The sequence below is a fragment of the Chiloscyllium plagiosum genome, unplaced genomic scaffold (assembly GCF_037043375.1).
Source record: "Chiloscyllium plagiosum isolate Xiang-an unplaced genomic scaffold, Cpla_swu_hap1 HiC_scaffold_28, whole genome shotgun sequence".
Taxonomy (NCBI): domain Eukaryota; kingdom Metazoa; phylum Chordata; class Chondrichthyes; order Orectolobiformes; family Hemiscylliidae; genus Chiloscyllium; species Chiloscyllium plagiosum.
Window position 1 is genome coordinate 24,826,405 of NW_028270166.1, and position 21,705 is coordinate 24,848,109.

A 21,705-nucleotide genomic window follows, 5' to 3' on the forward strand; every position below is an offset into this window, starting at 1 on the left:
TAAGTGTATAGTGAAAATTACCCAGCGTAAGATAGCTAGGTTGACTACTAGATTTTAAAACAGACAATTTATTCACAAAATTACACAATAAAACACAAAGAACAGAATAAAGAACCCAACCTATTCAACTAGACTTAATTATGCTGGTCCGAATATCCACAACAGTCCCAATAAGCAAACTCCCTTTAAAAACCAGTAATATGGAACAAATGCCTACAGGTTGAAGTTGTAGGGCAGAAAAGAGAGAGAGAGTTTCCACACAATTCCCTGTTGAACTTCCCAGTTCAAGACTGAACTAAAACTGCTCAGTTCAGCTCAGCTCAGATAGAGAGCTGACATCTCCCCTCTCTTTATACAGATCACTTCCAAAGTATGACCAGTTTGGCCTGAAGTCTCATCTGTTTACATATAAACAAAAGGCCTCTCAAAATCCTTTTCATCTCTGTACCAAACCAGACTGATCAGAGCCCAGCCCAGTTTATTGCCCCTCTGAAAAAAATTGAGGAGAGTCCCCTTGAGCCAAGGAACAGCTTTTAGAACAAAAGGAACTAGCTTTGTGACAATCTCCCTCAATTAGAGTAACAGAAGATGGATTAATGGGTTGTTAACATAGAGTTATACAACATGGAAACACACCCTTCAGTCCAACCAGTCCATACCAAACATAATCCCAAACTTAAACCAGTCCCATCTGATTGCTCCTGGTACATATCCTTCCAAACCCCTTTCTATTCATGTACTTATCCAAATGTCTTTTAAATGTTGTAATTGTGCCCACATCCATCACTTCCTCAGGAAGTTCGTTCCACTTGCGAACCACCCTCTGTGTAAAGACTTTGCCCCTCATGTCTTTTTTAAATCTCTCCCCTCTCACCTTAAAATTCCCCATTCTACAGAAAAGATATCTACCATTCCCTATCTATACCCCTCATGGTTTTATAAACTTCTATAAGGTCACCTCTCAACCTCCTACGCTGTAGTGAAAAAAGTTCCAGTCTATCCAGCCTTTCATTATAATTCAAACTTTCCATTCCCAGCAACATCCTGGTAAATCACTTTTGAACCTTCTCTAGCTTAATAATATCCTTCCTATAACTGGGCAACCAGAACTGGACACAGTGCTCCAGAAGATGCTTCATCAATGGCCTGTACAACCTCAACATGACTTCCCAACTCCTACACTCAAAGGATTGAGCAACGAAGGCAAGTATGCTAAATGCCGTTTTAGCAACTCTGTCTATATGTGACGTAAACTTCAAAGAATTATGTGCCTGAACCCCAGCTCGCTCTGTTCTACAACACCATCCAAGGCCCTATCATTAATTGTATAAATCCTACCTTTGTTTGTTATACCAAAATGCAATACTTCGCCTGTAACCAGATTGAACTCCATCTGCCATTTTTCGGCCAGTGACTGATTTGATCAAGATCCCTTTATAATCTAAGAAAACCTTCTTCACTGTCTACTATGCCACCAATTTTGGGCTCATCCACAAACTTACTAATCATGTCTTCCATATTCTCATCCAAATCATTTCTACAAACAAAAGAGGACCCAGAATCAATCCCTGGGGAGCACCACATATTGCTGTTTGTTGGAGCTTGCTGCATGCAAATTAACTACAAATTATCTACATTACCAAACCTGGCTATGCTTCACAAGTGCTTCATTCCTTATAGAGTGCTTTGTTGTTGTAAAAATTGCTGGATACATACAAATCCTTCTCATTCATATCTTAAACCTAGACATATTTGAAAAAAATATAAGACTTTGATTCCAGTTGAAATTCAGAGACTTTGTTCCAAATGCTGACATTTCAACATTGGTGGATAACAGGAAATATATTTAAGGATATAAGGACTCATTTTCAGTTTGTGGTCATATCCAGGGAACAATCTATATAACAGTAGAGGAGGTGTTGGACATATTAGAATGTATGAAGGTGGGTAAATCTCCTGGTCCTGACCAGATGTATCCAAGGACACTGCTGGAGGCTAGAGAAGACATTGCAGGTGTCCTGGCTGATATTTTTGCATTATCGTTAGCCATGGGTAAGATCCTGAAAGACTGGCGGGTAGCACTTATTTAATAAGGGCTGCAACAAAAAACCTGGGAACTATAGACCAGTAAGTTAACAACTGTGGTGGGTAAGTTACTTGAGAAGAGTACTTACATTTAGAAAGACAGGGTTTTAGGACCAGTCAGCACAACTTTGTGCATGGGAGATCATGCCTCACAAATATGTTAGAGTTCTTGGATGAAATGACCAGGAAGGGCAGTAGATGTAGTCTATATGAATTTCAGTAAGGCCTTTGTTAAGGTTCCACATGGTAGGCTCCTCTGGAAGGTTAGATCGCATGGAATCCAGGATGAGCTGGCAAATTGGATATAAAATTAGCTTGATGGTAGGAAGCAGGGAGTAATAGTGGAAGGATGCTTTTCAGACTGGAGGCCTGTGACTAGTGGAGGGCCTCAGAAGTCAGTGCTGGGCCCATTGATGTTTGTGATCTATATCAATGATTTGAATGAGAATGTACAAGGCATGATTAGTAAGTTTGCAGATGACACTAAAATAGGTGGTATTGTGGACAATGAGGAAGGTTATCAGAGATTGCAGCAGGACCTTGATCAGCTGGGGAAGTGAGCTGAGAAATAGAAAATGGTGTTTAATATAGATAAGTGTGAAGTCTTGCATTTTGGAAAGTCAAATCAAGATAGGAGTTTCATGGTGAATGATAGGGCCTTCACAAGTGTAGTGGAATAGATGGATCTTGGAGTTCAGGTGCACGGTTCTTTGAAAGTGAAGTCACAGGTAGACAGGGCAATGAAGCAGGTTTTGGTACATTGGCCTTCATCAGTCAGGGCACTGAGTATAGAAGTTGAGAAGTTATGTTGCAGTTGTACAGGACATTGGTGAGGCCACACTTGGAGTATTGTGTTCAGTTTTGGGCCACCCTGTTCTAGGAAGGATATCATTAAACCAGAAAGAGTGGAGAAGAAACTTACAGGTATGTTGCCACAGTTATAGGAAGAGGTTGGACAAGCCAGGACTTTTCTCTTTAGAGCTTAGAAGACTGAGGGGGCATCTTATAGAAGCGTACAGGATCATGAGAGGAATGGACAAGGTGAATGCACTCAGTCTTTTTCCCAGGGTTGGGGAATTGAAGACTAGAGGACACCAGTTCAAGTTTGGAGGAGAAAGGATAAAAGGGAACTTGAGGGGCAACTTTTTTACAGAAAGAGTGGTACGCATATGAAATGATCTGCCAGTGGAAGATGTTGAGGCAGGTACATTAATAACATTTAAAAGGCATTTGGACAAATATATGGATAGGAAAGGTTTAGAAGGATATGGGCCAAGTGTAGGGAATTGGTGTTAGCATGGATGGACATTTTAGTTGGCATGGACCAGTTTTGGCCAAAGGGCCTGTCTCTGTGCTGTATGGCTGTATGACTCTATGAGGAAATGTGTTGCTGGAAAAGCGCAGCAGGTCAGGCAGCATCTAGGGAACAGGAGAATCGACGTTTCGGGTATTAGCCCTTCTTCAGGAATGAGGAAAGTTGGTCCAGCAGGCTAAGATAAAAGATAGGGAGGAGGGACTTGGAGGAGGGGCATCGGAAATGTGATAGGTGGAAAGAGGTCAAGGTGAGGGTGATAGGTCAGACTGGGGTGGGGGCGGAGAGGTCGGGAAGAAGATTGCAGGTTAGGAAGGCGGTGCTGAATTTGATGGATTTGACTGAGACAGGCTGGGGGGAGGGGAAATGAGGAAACTGGTGAAATCCGAGTTCATCCCTTGTGGTTGGAGGGTTCCTAGCCGGAAGATGAGGCGTTCTTCCTCCAGCCGTCATTTTGCTGTGGTCTGACGATGGAGGAGTCCAAAGACCTGCATATCAGGTGAGGGGGGAGGTGTGGGCGCAAGTCTTGTACCTCCTGCGGTTGCAGGGGAAGGTGCCGGGAGTGGAGGTTGGGTTGGTGGGGGGTGTGGATCTGACAAGGGAGTCACGGAGGGAGTGGTCTTTACGGAATGCTGATAGGGGAGGGGAGGGAAATATATCCTTGGTGGTGGGGTCCGTTTGGAGGTGGCGGAAATGGCGGCGGATGATGCGCTGTACATGGAGGTTAGTGGGGTGGTAGGTGAGGACCAGTGGGGTTCTGTCCTGGTGGTGGTTGGAGGGGCGGGGTTCAAGGGCGGAGGATCGGGAAGTGGAAGAGATGCGGTGGAGGGCATCGTCGACCACGTCGGGGGGGAAATTGCGGTCCTTGAAGAAGGAGGCCATCTGGGATGTGCGTTTTTGGAACTGGTCCTCCTGGGAGCAGATGCGGCAGAGTCAAAGGAATTGGGAGAATGGGATGGCGTTTTTACAGGGGGCAGGATGGGAGGAGGTGTAGTCCAGGTAGCTGTGGGAGTCCCCCCTCACCTCCCTCCAAGGCCCCAAAGGAAACTTCCATATCCGCCACAGATTCACCTGTACCTCCACACATATCATCTATTGCATCCTTTGCACCCGATGTGGCCTCCTCTATATTGGGGAGACGGGCCGCCTACTTGCGGAGCGTTTCAGGGAACACCTCTGGGACACCCGGACCAACCAACCCAACCACCCTGTAGCTCAACATTTCAATTCCCCTTCCCACTCCACCAAGGATATGCAGGTCTTTGGACTCCTCCATCGTCAGACCACAGCAAAACGACGGCTGGAGGAAGAACGCCTCATCTTCCAGCTAGGAACCCTCCAACCACAAGGGATGAACTCGGATTTCACCAGTTTCCTCATTTCCCCTCCCCCCAGCCTGTCTCAGTCAAATCCATCAAATTCAGCACCGCCTTCCTAACCTGCAATCTTCTTCCCGACCTCTCTGCCCCCACCCCAGTCTGACCTATCACCCTCACCTTGACCTCTTTCCACCTATCACATTTCCGACGCCCCTCCCCCAATTCCCTCCTCCCTATCTTTTATCTTAGCCTGCTGGACCAACTTTCCTCATTCCTGAAGAAGGGCTAATGCCCGAAACGTCGATTCTCCTGTTCTCTTGATGCTGCCTGACCTGCTGCGCTTTTCCAGCAACACATTTCCATCTCTGATCTCCAGCATCTGCAGACCTCACTTTCTCCTGTATGACTCTATGACTCTATCTGGTCAAAATTGGCTTTGTACATCTTCTGGCACAGAGGTACTTACTGCTGCTTGTCCCTGCATTACAACAATAACTGTATTTCAAAATTCCTTTCTTTACAGTTAAAATGTACGCAGTATTTTGGATTCATGAAAGTTGCAGGTTCTTTCTTTTACCTGCACCCTGTACATTGCGCACAATTCTTATCAGCATGCCCCTAGAGAGAGAAATGCAAATGGTGAGAATGATCAGAACTCGTGCCTTCAGGGGGCAGCATCGTTTCTACATCAATTCACTGCCTCACACCTAGCTCAACATTCAGTGGACCCCAGCTCACTCAAGGCACCAGCTCACTGAAGGGTTCAGAGGTTTTCAGAGCATATTCTCTCATGAGTAACTAAGATATTTCATGAGCTAGGGTTGAGAGAAAACAGGGGTAATTTTCAAATTACTAATTTTCTTCTGGTACAATTGCTGTTAATTTACTACAAATATTTTAATATTATTTAATTATGATAATTATACATAACTCATGGACATTGCCATTCTACCATGAGTCTTTAATTTCTCTCCTCCTCTCATGTTATTATTTCTCAATATTAATTATAAATATGAAATCCCATTATTATATACCTTTGACGTGCTAGAATTCTCTAATGTTTCCAGTTCTATTGTCTAACTGATTGCTAAATTACTTATTTATTTCAACTGGCCATATAAGTCGAAGTCACCATAGGGCTGCTGTCTTATTAAGGAGAGACATGACTGTTGATAGTTTAAACTAGGAGATAGTGAGGACTGCAGATGCTGGATGAGTCAGAGTCTATAAAATTTGGCGCTGGAAAAAGCACAGCAGGTCAGGCAGCATCTGAGGAGCAAGAGAGTCGACGTTTCAGGCACAACCTTTCATCAAGACTGGGGAGGGAGGAGGGAGCTGAGAAATAAATGAGGGGTGTGGGGCTAGGGGAAAAGTATTTGGGATGGCGTTGGTTGGGCGAAGGTAGGGGTGATGTGATAGGTCAGTGGGAAGTATGGAGCAATTAGGTGGGAAGGAAGATGGACAGGTAGGTCAGATCAAGAGGATGGAGCCGAGTTGGTGGGTTGAACCTGGAATGGGTGAGGGGAGGGGACATTTGGAAGCTGGTGTCCAAGGCATGGGATGGAATCCTGTGCGCCTCAACAGAAAGTAGAATGTGCTCCTTTCTACTAAAGGATATGAAGACTTCAACATCACTGAATCAACATTTTGGAATTTTCTACCTATCACCAGAATGGGCCCTCTATTATTGACTGAACTGCATTCCAGTTCAGAAGAGGCTCATCAATACATATTGAATTTTAAGCTAAGTTTCTCTAAGATAGTGAGCATGAATTTCAATGGTGAGAAGGTTAGGATAGGTTATAGTTAATTTACTGGCCACTTACAAACTTCTACACTTCACTTTAACTTTGCAATGTATTCAGAAGCCCCGGAGCAACAGTTATTATTACCTCTTTGTAAAGTATAGAGCCAGAAAAATAATAAGGAAAGGTGGTGGTGGAGAATTAAATGCAAACTCATACAACATAATGCTCTAAAATGAGTTCAATTTGATTGATTAATTTACATGGACCATAGTTTATTTTGTAATTCTCAAAATGTACAACCTTAAGAACGTAGGAACAGCAGTAGGCCATTCAGCCCCTCAAGCTTGATCCACCATTGAGTAAGATCAAGGCTGATCCATTGCCTAACTCCATATGCCTACATTTGACCATATCCCTTGATATACTTGCTTAATAAAAATTTGTCCATCTTGGATTTAAATTTAACAACTGAATCATTGTCAACCACTATTTGAGGAAGAGATTCCTAAACTTACGCTTTGCAGTAGAAGTGCTTTCTAACATCTTTCCTGAATGGCCTGACCATTCTAGAATCTTCACCCAATGGAAATAGTTTATCTTTATCTATCCTGTTTTTCCCCTGTTAATATGCTGAAGACTTCAATTAGATCAGCTCTTAACCTTCTAAATACTAGAGTATAATGGCTTCATTTGTCTAAGCTTGCCTCATAATTTAACCCCTGAAGTCCTGGACTTGAAAACCTTGTTACACACCTTCCTGGGCCAAATCATCCTTCCTAACGTGTGGTGCCCAGATTCACTTACAGGACTCTATGTGGGGTCTAACTAGCATTATGGCATCTGCATCTTTTTTCCTCCAGCCCTTTAGATGTGAAGGCCAGCATTCCATTAGACTTGTCTATTTTCTGTACTTGTTTGTGGCATTTTAAAGAGCTATGCACCTGAACCCCCAAATCTCATTGAAAATCCACTCTATTTAAAATTGTGCCTTCTAAAATTTGTGCCAAAATGGATAACCTCTCACTTGATTACTTAAAATGTAATTGCTACAGCTTTGCATGTTCATATAATCTATCAATATCCTATTGTAATTTTGTGCTATTGTCAACACAGTCTATAATGCTACCCAAGTTAATGTCTTCAGCAAATTTGGATATTTGCCATATTTGCCATTATCCCCAGTTGTTCATGAATATTGTGGATAATTAATGTTTCGGGCATGAGCCTTTCTTCCTGAAGAAGGGCTCATGCCCGAAACATCGATTCTCCTGCTCCTTGGATGCTGCCTGACCTGCTGCGCTTTTCGTACCAGAATCCCATGGGGAACGGTGTCAAACGCCTTACTGAAGTCCATATATAGATCACGTCCACTGCTCTGCCCTCATCAATCCTCTTTGTTACTTCTTCAAAAAGCTCAATCAAGTTTGTGAGACATGATTTCCCACGCACAAAGCCATGTTGACTATCCCTTTCCAAATGCCTTTCCAAATACATGTACATCATGTCCCTCAGAATTCCCTCTAAACATTTGGCCATCACCGATGTCAGGCTCATTGGTCTATAGTTCCCCGGCTTTTCCTTGCTTCCTTTCTTAAATAGTGGTACCATGTTAGCCAACCTCCAGTCTTCCGGCACCTCACCTGTGACTATTGATGATACAAATAACTCAGCAAGGGGTCCAGCGATCACTTCCCTAGCTTTCCACAGAGTTCTAGGGTACACCTGATCAGGTCCTGGGGATTTATCCACTTTAATGCATTTCAAGATATCCAGCACTTCCTCCTCTGCAATATGGACATTTTTCAAGATGTCGCCATTTATTTCCCCACATTCTATACCTTGTATGTCCTTCTCCACTCTAAATACTCGTTTAGTATCTCGCTCATCTCCTGCGGCTCCACATAACAACTGCCTTGATGATCTTTGAGGGGCCCTATTCTCTCCCTCATTACCCTCTTGTCCTTAATGTATTTATAAAATCCCTTTGGATTCTTCTTAACCCTGTTTGCCAAAGCTATCTAATGTCCCCTTTTTGCCCTCCTGATTTCCCTCTTAAGTATACTCCTACTGCCTTTATACTCTTCTAAGGATTCTCTCGATCTATCCTGTCTATACCTGACATATGATTCCTTCTTTTTCTTAACCAAACCCTCAATTTCTCTAACCATCCAGCATTCCCTATACCTACCAGCCTTTCCTTTCACCCTAACAGGAATATACTTTCTCCAGGCTATCGTTATCTCACTTCTGAAGGCTTCCCATTTTCCAGCTGTCCCTTTACCTGTGAACATCTGCACTCAAGCAACTTTTGAAAGTTTTTATCTAATACCATCAAAAGTAGCCTTCCTCCAATTTAGAACTTCAAGTGTTAGATCTGGTCTATCCTTTTCCATCACTATTTTAAATCTAATAGAATTATGGTCGCTGGCCCCAAAGTGCTCCCCCACTGACACCTCAATCACAAATCCTGCCTTACTTCCCAAGAGTAGGTCAAGTTTTGCACCTTCTCTGGTAGGTACATCCACATATTGAATCAGAGAATATTCTTGTACACACTTACCAAATTCCTCTTCATCTAAACCCTTAATACCATGGCAATCACAGTCTATGTTTGGAAAGTCAAATCCCCTACATAACCACCCTATTATTCTTACAGATAATAGAGATCTCCGGAACGAATTTGTTTCTCAGTTTCCCACTGACTATTAGGGGCCTCTAATACAATCCCAATAAGGTGATCATCCCTTTCTTATTTCTCAGTTCTACCAAATAACTTCCTTGCATGTATTCCCAGGAATATCCTCCCTAAGTACAGCAGTAATGCTATCCCTTATCAAAAACGCCACTCCCCTTCCTCTTTTGCACCCCCCCTTTCAATCCTTCCTGTAGCATTTGTATCCTGGAACATTAAGCTGCCAGTCCTGTCCCTCCCTGAGTCACATTTCCAGAATTGCTATGATATTATGGTCCCATGTTCCTAACTATGCCCTGAGTTCATCTGCCTTCCCTGGTAGGCCTCTTGTCTTGAAGCAAATGCAGTTTAATTTATCAGTCCTACTTTGTTCTCTACTTCGTTCCTGCCTGCCCTGACTGTTTGACTCGCTCCTTTTCCCAACTGTACCAGTCTCAGATTGATCTCTTTCCTCACTATCTCCCTGGGTCTCAATCCCGACCTTAGTCGGTTAAATCCTCCTTAGCAGCTCTAGCAAATCTCCCTGCCAGTATATTAATCCCCTTCCAACTCAGGTGCAATCCATCCTTCTTGTACTGGTCACTTCTATCCTAAAAGAGATTCCAATGATTCAAAAATGTGAACCCTTCTCCTATACACCAGCTTCTCAGCCATGTATTCATCTGCTTCATTCTCCTATTCCTACCCTCACAAGCTCAAAGCACCAGGAGTAATCCAGATCTTACTACCTTCACGGACCTCCTTTTAAAATTCCTGCCTAAGTTTCTATATTCTCCCTTCAGAATCTCCTCGTTTTCCCTTCTTATGTCATTGGTTCCAATGTGTACAATGACCTTCTGTTGGCCCTTGTCCCCTTTGAGAACATTCTGCACCCTCTCTGAGACATCCTTGATCCTGGCACCTGGGAGGCAACACACCATTCTTATTTTTCACAACTGGCTGCAGAGACATCTGTCTGTGCCTCTGACTGGAGATTCCACTATCACAATCAATCGCTTGGAACCCGACATACCCCTCATTACATTAGAGCCGGTCTTGATACCATAAACTTGGCTGTTTGTGCTACATTCCATTGAGAATCCATCACCCCCTACATTTTCCAAAACAGCATACTTGTTTGAAATGGGGATAGCCACAGAAGCCTCCTGTACTCCCTGCCTATCCCTCCTACCTTTTCTGGAGGTAACCCATTTATCTGACTGTATCTGTGGCTTTTTTCCCTTCTTGTCATTGCCATCCATCACACCCCTGGCTCTTGTAAATTCCTCATTACCTTTAAACTGTCGCTCCAACCGATCCATTTGATCTGATAGGATTCACAACCAAAGACACTTCCTGCAGACATAATCCTCAGTAACATAGAAACTCTCCCTGAACTCCCACATCTGACAAGAAGAGCACATCACTCTACTAAAGGCCACTGTTGCTCATTCACAATCTACTGACCCAGAAAATAACACTGTCTCTTTGCTCTAAAAGACAGTGCTCCAGGCTAAGTTAGTACTTATGGTTTATATCTTTAAAATTTAATCAAGAGACAGATTTCAATAAAACATATAATCAAGAAAATACCCAATCTACTCACTCCTGTAGACTTACAGCAAGGTTACACGTTAAAAACTATGCACTTATCTGTTCCTGTGCGGTGAGGTTCCTCCAAGATCAGTTGGGGGTTTTGCTGTTTGTTAAGTTTTCCTAGACATACCATCCTTAAAGTCTCCACTGGGTGATTCCACTCATTACATTCTCCCTCACTATAGAACTGATTTTGTTTCTGATCAGTAACACTACTTCACCTCTTCTGCAGTTTTCTCTATCCCTCCTTTAACCTTATAATCTGGTATGATTAGTTCTCAGTCCTGACCATTCTGCAGCCATGTTTCCACGATGACTGTTATATGATAGTTTCCAATTTGAATCTGTGCCTGCAGCTCATTTAATTTATTCCCCGCACCCTGTGCATTTGTATAAAGAACTCTAATTTTGGCTGTATGCTGTATTCTGTCCTTAGGCATCTTTTTATTATTTCTCAAAACACTTTTTATAGTCCCACGTTGTTCATTAAACTGGCCCCACTTGTTCATTCTATGACCCCCTGCCCTACTAGTTTAAATCCTCCCAAACTGTGCGAGCAAACAACACTGCCGGGATATTGGAGCCCCTCCAGTTTAGTTGCAACCCATCCTTCTTGTACAGGTGCCACTTGCCCTGGAAGAGATTACGTGATCAAGTGAAGGAGCAGTGCTCTGTACTCTAGTGATTCCAAATAAACCTGTGGGACTATAACCTGGTGTTGTGTGATTTTTAACTTTGTCCATTCCAATCCAACACCAGCTCCTCCACATCATGGCTACAATGATCCAGATATCTGAATTCCTCCCTCCTAAACCAGCTCTTCAGCCAACTATTCAGCTGTACTATCTTCATACTTTTGGTCTCACTAGCATGTCACACTTTTAGTAATCCCACGAATACAACCCACGATATCTTGCTTTTTAGCTTCCTGCCGAACTCCCTAAATCCATTTTGCAGGACCTCATCTCCTTTCCTAACTATGTCATTAGTTCTAATATGGACCACGTCTTCTGGCTGTTCACCACTGGCTCATTCAAAGATGCCTTGACCCTGGCACCAAGGGAGCAAACACACCATCCTGGAGTCTCACCACAGAAATGTCTATCTGTGACCCCGACTATAGAGTCCTTGACTACTGACTGCTTGCTGCACTTTGATCTTCCCTTGTGTATGACAGAGCTGTTGTGATGCCACCATTCTTGCTCTGCTCTCACTATCCCCTGAAAGGCCATGCCTCCCAAAAATATCCAAAACGGTTTATGTGTTAGAGATGGTAATAGCCGCAGACACTGCCTGCCCCTCCTGACGGTCACCCATCCATCTGTCTCAACATCTTGCCAGGTCCACAAATGTTCTCCATTGACTGCTGCAGTGAATTCATTGATGGGGTTGCCATGATTGTATGGGAAGGAAATTCCATGATTCTGTCCCAGTGGTCATGATGTAACAGTGGTACATGCCTGAATCAGAATGATTTAGAGAAAAAATTGCCAATGGCGGTTTTGTGTAATTTTCTTGCTGTTTGTCCTTCTTGATGACAATGGTTCTAATGATGACTTGTTGTCGTACATCCTGTAGAGAATGAATACTCCAGTCACAATGCACTGATGGTGGAGGGTGTGAATATTAAGCATATATCAGGGATGATCTTTTTTATTATGCATTTGAGGAACATGGGCATTGCTGGCTGGGTCAGCATTTATTCCCCATCCCTAGTTGCCCTTGAGAAAGTGATGGTGAGCTGTCTTCTTGAGCCACTGCAGTCCATGTGCTGTAGGTTGACCCACAATGCTAATAGGAAGGAAGTTCCAGGATTTTGACCTAGCAACGGTGAAGGAAATGCAATATATTTCCAAGTCAGGATGATGAGTGGTTTGGAGAGGAATTTGGAGGGAAGTGGTGTTCTCAATAACCTGCTGCCCTGTATGTCTATATTGAAGAGGTCTTGGGTTTGGAAAGTGTTGCCTAAGGATTCTTTGGTGAATTTCTGTACTGTATCTTTTGGATAGTACACACTGCTGTTAGAGCATCACTAGTATAGGGAGTAGATGCTTGTGGATGTGGTGCTAATTAAGCTGGCCACTTTGTCCTGGATGCTGTCAAGCTTCTAGAATGTTATTGAAGCTGCACCCATCCAGGCAAGTGTTCCATCACATCCTTGTACATGTGCCTTGTAGATGATGGACAAGCGCTCGGGAGTTAGGAGTTGGGGCAGTATTTCCAGCCTCTGGCCTGATCTTGTAGCCATTGAGTTTATGTGGTGAGCTTAGTTGAGATTGTGGTCAATGATAACCCCAAGGATGTTGATAGTGGGGAATTCAGTGATAGTAATGTTAATGAATGTCAAAGGATAATGGTTAGATGGTCTCTTATTGGTGATGGTCATTGCCTAGCCTTTGTTTGGTGCAAACATTATATGTAAGCAAAGGTACTACTTTGACCTGGATGGTGATAATATATCTATACCCATCGAAGTGAGTGTATAGCGTTCCTTCAAAGGCCTGATTTTAACTTTTTTGAGGCTTTAAGGAATCAGGAAGTGTACTACTTGTCAGAGAGTACTCAACTTTTCCTTACAGCCACTGTGCTGATATAGCTGGTGCAGTCAAACTCCTAATCAATTTAACCAGCAGGAAGTTGGTGAGGAACTCAGTGATGATGTTGTTGAAAGTTAGGGACAGGTATCTAGGAGATTTTGTTTGTGTTAATCATTGCCTGATAATTCTGTGGCAGAAATAATATATTTCATAAATCAGCACAACCCTATCAAAGTCTTGCATTGTAATGGCAAAGGCCATTTGTTATGGACGAGGCCAAACCCACTCATAATATTTCAGAAGTTAGTCTAGACCCTAATGCTTTCTTATTTTAAAGGTAAAAGGTAAGATGTTGTATTACAGATGCAATTCGATTGGTCAAACTAACAGATTCAAAGCAAAACACACTTTATTCATCCTCTATAGTTAAAATACAACAAAAGAAAGAAAGTATTGGAATAATGTAACTCTATTGGAAAACTTAACAGAATAATAGATACAGTAACTATTGCTAATTAACTGTTCCAGTGCAGCAACATTTCCATAAACACACTCTTGGCAAAGAGCAAAAGATTATTTCATATACAACTCCAGTAGCAGGAAGAGAACCCCTAGCTTTTGGCTGTAACTGAGAGATGGAAAAGACAGCTTCCACTCCACAAAACACCAACAGCAACTGCTGAAAGCTACATTCCTGGGCCTGTGGGAGCTTAGACCCACCCATCCAGGCTGCTTCTATTGTTCCAACTTTAATAATAACCCAAGGTCTCAGAAACTGTTTACTCTAGTGGCTTTGGCAGACTGCTCATCAGCTCTACCTTCAACCCTCTCTTCAAAAGAACAGGACAAATGCACCTCTTTAAAGGCACAGTATTGTCACACTACTTCATTACTGGAGATGTAAGCGCAAGTGTATCAGCCAACAAACTCTTAAGCTGATGGCAGAGGGAAAGCTGATAATGCACAAAAGATAATTGAGCCAAGAACTTTCTCTTGAGGAACACTGGCTGGCAATATAGACCTGTACAAAGACATTCTGTATCCTTTACATTCATTAACTTCAATCTCGATGGGGCTCCCCACCAGCAATTGAGTCCTTTCCTTTTATGTGAGCTGTATTTGGGAAAGTGACCTAAATTACTCGTGCTTTTTTTTTCACTCCAGGGTGCATTTGTGGTTGAGACAATTTCTGTTCAAATTCATTTCAAGAACATTTTGAAGGCCACACACATACACATATATGGTCACGATTTAGTCAGTTTAGCAATCCTTTTCCGTTTTACTGTTGAACGGATAAGAATTAATTACGGGATTTGTATTTTTTAATCAACCCGTTTAGAGATGCTCTGACATAACTCTGGAGCAGGTTTGACTTAAGCCTGAGAGCGATATTACAACTGAGACACAAAAACCCTAAGAATGTCTTTATGATTAATTGCATTGGTTGTTGATATGTTGGACTTGAACACGTTATCTTTGGTAATAGTCCTTGCTCCGGTCTTCAGGCAGTGAGAAAGCGCACATTATGGTCTGATTCCCTCATTGACATCAGGTGTTTGTGTGGTTGCGTTCACGTGTAGTGAGTTAGTTTTTGGCTGAGAGAAGGGTAATAGGGATAGCTTGAAGGTAGGTGCGAACTCTTGTACCGAAACAACTACAGGCATAGTTTATTTTCTCCCTGAGTTCGTCTGATCTGTTTGTGTCCCTATTAGAGAGGGAGGCTTTTCTTGAAGGGACGCAATGTCTGTGGTTGAACTTTACACCAAGGTATGCTCAAGTTTTGTTTGTTTTGAAAGTGATTTGCTTAGACGTAATGTTAGACATTTCGAACATTTTCAAATTGGATGCCTACATGGAGGGACTCGTTTTGAAAAACGTGGAAGCAATTTGATATCTATTGGAATTTACTACGCTTTGTGTACTTTGAAGCAAATAACATTAAAGACGTCTTGGATTCGCTTACTAGCTCGGTTTGGTTTTTCGCATCAGAGTTTTTTTTCTTGAGTTAAGAAAGGGGAAATATATTTCGAAGTTACTGATGGGGGCGTAGCCCATGCAAAATCGTGAGTAAATGACACCACGTCCAATGTGTGTCTCAAGCCTGTATTTAAACAGGGCCTTTTAATGTAGTAATCCCATTTAAGGTTGTGATATTTATTAATTGGGAGACAATAGTGGTGATTGAAGAAGATTACTTTTTTGTATTGTAACTTATAAATAATGAGAAGGACTTTGTAACAATGAGGAAAAAATGATTCTTGACTGAAGAATACCTGCCTTTTTAAAATCCATATAATCAGAGAGGAAAGAAAGTGGCTTGTCAAAGATGTGCAGCACAGAAACAGACCCCTTGGTCCAACTTGTCCATGCTGAGCAGATATCCTAACCTAATGTAGTTCCATTTGCCAGCACTTGACCCATATCCCTCTTAAACCCTTCCTATTCATATCCACATCCAGATGCCTGTTAAATGTGGTAATTGTACCAGCCACTACCACTTCCTCTGGCACCTCATTCCATACACACACCACCCTCTGTGTGGAAAAAGTTGCCCCTTGGGTCTCTCTTACATCTTTCCCCTTTTAGCTTGAGCTATGTCCTCTAGTTCTGGACTTTCCCAACCCAGGGAAATGACTGACTGTCTGCTTATCCTATCAAGCACCAAATGAATTTATAAACCTCTAGAAGGTCTCCCCTTCAGCTTCTGAAGTTCCAGGGAAAACAGCCTCAGCCTATTCAGCCTCTCCCGATAGCTCAAAACCTCCAACCCTGGCAACATGCTTGGAAATCTTTTCTGAACCCTCAAGTTTCATAACATCCTTCTGATATGACATATCAGACATATCTCCTTCCTATGTTCAGATACACTGATAATCATCTTTACGTATGCAACTTTGTCCAGTGAGTGTCTCATCAATCTCCCATGAGCTATTGGAGAAAATTCTGAAGGAGAGAATTGATCTCTTTGTATAGGTAAGGTTTTATCAGAGATAGTCAGCATAGCTTTGTCAGAGGGGGTCATGCCTAACAAATTTGAAGTTTTTGAGCAGTGACCAGTTGTGTCGATGAGGTCAGTGTAGTTTGTGAATTTCAGCAAAGCTCTTGACACTGACTCATGGGAGACTGAGAAAAGCACGTGTGATCCAGGTAGCTCGTCAAGTTGGATCCAAAATTGGCTGAGTGATAGGAGAGTTTGTGACTGGATGCTGGTGTCCAGTGTGAATCGCATATTGGTGCTGAGTCCCTTTTTTTCTTTTTTGGTGACATATAAAATGTAGGGGTCTGTGATGACTAAATGTGCAGATGATTGAAGTTTGGCCAAGTGGTTGACAGTGAGGAAGAAGGCCTTGGGTTATAGGAGCATAGAGATCAATGGACAGATCAGTGGCTGATTTTATTAACCTTTTGAAGTGATACTGTTCAGAAGTAACAAAATAAAGGAGTCTTGGATGAATTGCAGGCCACTAAGAATCTCTGAGGGATCTTGGGGTGCTTGTCCACATATCCCTGAATGTGGCAGGACAGGTTAATGAGGTAGTTATAGCATATAGGAACTTGCCTTTGACAGTTGTGAGATTAAAAGCAGGGAAGTTATGATGGACTGTACAAAATTTTGGTTAGGCCTCAGCTATGTGCAGTTCTGGTCATACATTATAGAAAGGATGCAATTGCACTGGAGGCAGCTTAAAGAAACTCGCCAGAATGTTACTGGGATGGATCAGATTAAGTATGAAGAGGGTGGATAAGCTTTGGTGGCTTTTGAGAGAGAAGGGTGCGAGGGGACTTGATTGAGGGGTGTGAACAAGATCAAAAGAAAGCAGCTGTCCCAATGAGTTGAAGGGCCAATAACAGAGCATACCTTTTCAAGTGAAAGGTAGGAGGTTTGGAAAGGATTGGAGGAAGTTTTCACCCAGAGGGCAGTAGAATGTCTGGAATGCATTTCCTGGGATGATTGTTGAGACAGGAAATCTCTCTCAACCTTTTTGAAGTATTTGGATGAGCACTTGAAATGTCAATGTTTAAAGCAATGGGTCAAATGCTGCAAAGGTGAGACTAATGTAGAATGGTTTGATAGGGCCAAGGGTTGCTTCAATACTGTATGATTCTATGAAAATGTTGTTTTTGTCAGTGGCAAATCAACTGTAAGTTGATTGGAGTCAACGAAGTTTTTATACACTTGCAAGGACTTCTGAATGATCAACAGATTTTATGAAATGTATTTTTAAATGTGTACTTTTTGAGACCATTGTATGACTAAATATATTCATGCTGATGCTTTGAGGTTGGTACACTTAATGAGTGTAGACTGTAAAGGCACTCAGTGTCTGTGAGAAAGTGTTGGGAACACTGGCAGCTGTGGTTGAAGTTGTTTTGATTTGGGGTTTGAAAGGAAAATCCTACTTGTTGTGGGCTGGATTTGGTGTTCTATTTGCAAATAGGCCTGTTACTGTGATAAATGGATCAACAGGATATGGCTCCATCCAGAATGTAGTTTTTTTTTCCCCCATGCTTACACGGACCAAGTACTACACACTTTTTGACTTGAGATCTCATATATTTCAGTCATGCATTAGTGCAGAGAAATGCATTCTCTTGTCCACATTGACGTTGTGATAGTTGCTTATTGAAACCATTTTCTACCTACTTGGCTGACCCAGGAGGTCAGCTGGGTTATCCATGATTTTAAGTGATTATGTTCTCTTTTTGGACTGCCATTCAGAGAGAATGAACTCAAGTTACCAGAATATATAGCTGGTGCCTTTGTCTGTATTGGCTGCCTAGTAATGTGTACATAAGAGTGGGAGTAGGCCATTTGACCCATCGAACCTCCCTGCCTGTCTTTCTATAATATTCTGCTTGATTTGCCCCAGGTCTCCACTCTTCTTTCATGCCAGCTCCTCGTAGGCCTCAATCTCCTGACACTTCAAACATCAATCTTTTGTTTAAATACTTTCAATTATCTTGCCCCCACTGGCCACCTGATGCTGCTCGGCTTGCTGTGTTCTTCCAGCCTCCTGCTTGTCTACCCACTGGTCTGTGGCAAAGAATTCCAGATATTCACTACTCTGAGAAGAAACTTATTTTTAAATGTATCCCATTATTCTGTAACTGTCCTATAGCTTGAGATTTCCTCCACATCTACCCTGTCATGTCAACTCAATCTTTTTGATTCCATAAAATTATCCTTCATTCTTCTGAACTCGTGTGACAAATCTGACAAAATAGGCTTCCCTTTTACAAAACTAGATTAACTCAGTTTTACAGAGTTAAGCTTTTCTAAATGCCATGCTATTTCATTGTTGATGGACTCTCACATTGACCAATGACAGATGCTAGGTTAACTGACCCATAGCTTCCTGCTTGTTGTCTCCCAGGCCTCTCGAACAGGGACGTTTTAGTGGGTTTCCAATCCACTGGATTCCTCCCAGAATCTAGTGAGGTATAGCATAGTTTGATCAATGCTTCCACTGTCTCTAGCCACTTCTTTTAAAACTTAAGGATGCAGGTCACTGCATCCTGGTGGTTTGTCAAATACTTTATCCTTCATGTTACAGAACTTTTCTTCCAATTAACACCTTCCTTATCTGTTAACCTTTGGGATGTTTCACTGTCTTGCACAGTGAAGACCGATGCAACATATTCATGTAAATGATCTGCTGTTTCCTTGTTCCCTGTTGTTAATTCTGCAGTTACATTCTCCAAGGGTCCTATATTCACTGTAGCTCACTTTTTTTAAAAACATATCTATACAAGTTTTTTGTTTTTTTCCTCTATTTGCACCAGTGTCCTCTATTTGCTCCATAGTCAATTCTCTTTTTTTTTAGTAATCTGCTGGTTCTTTAAGCAAAGCCCCAGTCCCATGGCGTACCACTTAGCTTTCATTGTTTTGCATTCCATAATTTTTTGACTGGATATCCTCTTCAATTGTCTTTGTTAATTATAGTGGTTCATCCTTCTCTTCAAGTCCTTTTTATGCCTAGATTAGATTTTGCAGAGTGTAATGAAATATCTGGTTAAATGCCTGTCATTGTGCATCCACTGACCTTCCCATTAGTCTACTTTGACAGCATGCTTCAAACAACTTTCTGAACTGTTTTGTAATTGTCCTTGTTTAAGTTGAGGTCACTGGTTTGAGAGTTGAGTTGCTCTGCTTAAAACTGATTTTGAAATTCTAATGTTATGATCTCTATCCCCTAGAGAGTCTTAACTATGAGATGTCCATTATTAATCCTATTCTCATTGCTACATCTGAACAGACTATTTTAGATGTAGCAATGTACAGCTCTAAGAAGCTATTTCTGATGCATGCTACACATTTGACTTCCATGCCAGCCTTGCTCATCTGTTTTTTTTTTTGTCTAGACCATATGCAGCTCATAATCGCAAGCCTAATGCCTTTCTTACAAACCGCCATTATTTCCTGATGTGTACTTTGCCTGACAGGCAACTTTTTGGGCCTATAGATAACTCACCTGTGATTTCCTCCTCTTGCTGTTCCTTTATTTCCAGCCAAACTAACTCTACATCACAATCTGTTGCATGTATATCACAACTCTACATTGCACTGATACCTTCCTTTATTAAGAAATTATTCATCCACCCCTTCTCCTTTTTTCTCCTCCAGACTGTTGAATACCTTTTTAATGTTGAATTCCCAGTCTTGAACACCTTGTAATCATGTTTTCATCATTAGTCAAGCCATATTCATTTCTTTTGGTGCCATCAATGCATTTATCTTGTTAGAAATGCTGTATGCATTCATAAAGAGCTTTCAAAGTTCAACTCTTTAACCATTCTTACCTACACTGCTTCAAATATCTACTGGACTTTTTAAAATGGTTTTTATATCCCTCCCTGTCATGTTTTGATTTAATGTGTGCCTCTTCACCACCTTGCACCTCTGCTCTCATGTTTCTTTTTGATATTCAATTGAATCAAAGTTAAAATTGTCCCCTATCTAATCAGGTTTCAAGCTCTATCTACCAACCCCTTGCCTGGATGGGTAGAGCTCCAACAACACGCAACGCCTAACACCATCCAGAATAAGACAGCCTGCTTGATTGGCATCACATCCACAAGCATTCTCGTCTCCCACCTCATTTCTCTTCCTCCCCCCCCCCCCCCCACCTCGTCATTTCCCCCCCTCCCCTCCCCCCACCGACTGGGTGTCTTGACTTTGGCAGACCAAGTAGTTAACATGGCCTTTTGGACGTTATTTGCTGTCTAGAATTTGTCAAATGTGTGTAATATAATGAAGTTGGCTTTCATGTCATTTTCTTTGTGCTTTACCCCATAACGATTCCAGATACCCACTTTAGGGATTTTTTTATGTGCCAAGAGATTAAACAGTGAAAAAACAATTGTGGGTGCCTCAGGTAAAAATGTCCAGTGGCTTGAAGGTATATTTGTGAACTGTTGCCTGCCACTGTGATCTATGACCATTTGGATCAGAGCAATCATGGTATCAAAGAATGATAGAATTATCTTCAGTCTCTAACTCCATAACATTACAAAGCTTTCCTTTTCAATGTATCTAATTTACTGTTGAATCTGCTTCCACTCCCTTCAATTCAAGATCAATATTTCTTCATTGACTTAATATAATGAGCAAATAACCTAATTGAATCACTTTGCTGTTACTTTATGGTAATTTTAAAATAGTATTGATATCATTAAGCAGGCACAGCAATCAATGGCATTCCCTTTTGATTAATGCAATTTGGAAATGTTCTTGTGCTCCTTCAAGAAGGAAATCCTTTGGGCAGAGTGCTCCTGCCAAGACAGATGAGGGCCATGTCCAAATGTTGATGGCTTCCCATGGTGTGAATGAATGGACTGGGTTACTCAGCCATGAGATGTGTTGGTAATCACAGCTCAAAACCAGAACCATGAGACTTCTTCACCCAACCATGTATATGGTATTAACTGTCGTAAAATGGACCAGCAATACTTAACTTTTAGACTTGAATGCCTGAGACACAAACTCAATGGTTTTGCAAGGGGCGCTACTGATTTTAAATGGCTGCAGTGATCACTGGTCGGGAGGGGGGGATCTTGGCAACTCATAGAATTTGAAATTCGATACATTGGAATTATTACTTTTATTTGAAAATTGTAACTGAGCAAAGAAAATAACAAACACATCATTCCACTCCTCACCTGGTCAAAACAAAATTTAGAATTAATATTACTTAAAAGGAAAGACCTGCATAATCATCTTAATACCTTTTTATAATTCTAGGATATCCACAATACTTCACAGCAATCATTTTAAGCCACTGGACATTTTTACCTGAGGCACCCACAATTGTTTTTTCATTTTAAGCTTAGTTACCATGCAGGAGGTTGTCAACTCAAATTTATTTGTAGTAATCAGAATTTTTTAAAAAAATTGAGGTTAGTTAAGGGGCAAGTTTTGGCCTGTCAACTAAGGGGA

At 41.8% G+C, this 21,705-nt stretch overlaps 1 protein-coding gene across 1 annotated transcript in view; it reads left to right on the plus strand.

Annotated features, from left to right (window-relative positions):
• The first annotated feature begins 15,008 nt into the window (after positions 1-15,008).
• LOC122565046 (unconventional myosin-Vb-like) overlaps positions 15,009-21,705 on the plus strand; it is a 187,612-nt gene continuing 180,915 nt past the window's right edge. Inside the window, exon 1 of the mRNA XM_087975842.1 lies at positions 15,009-15,035. Within this exon, the coding sequence (XP_087831968.1) occupies positions 15,009-15,035 (27 nt within the window). The remainder of the gene's footprint in view (positions 15,036-21,705) is intronic.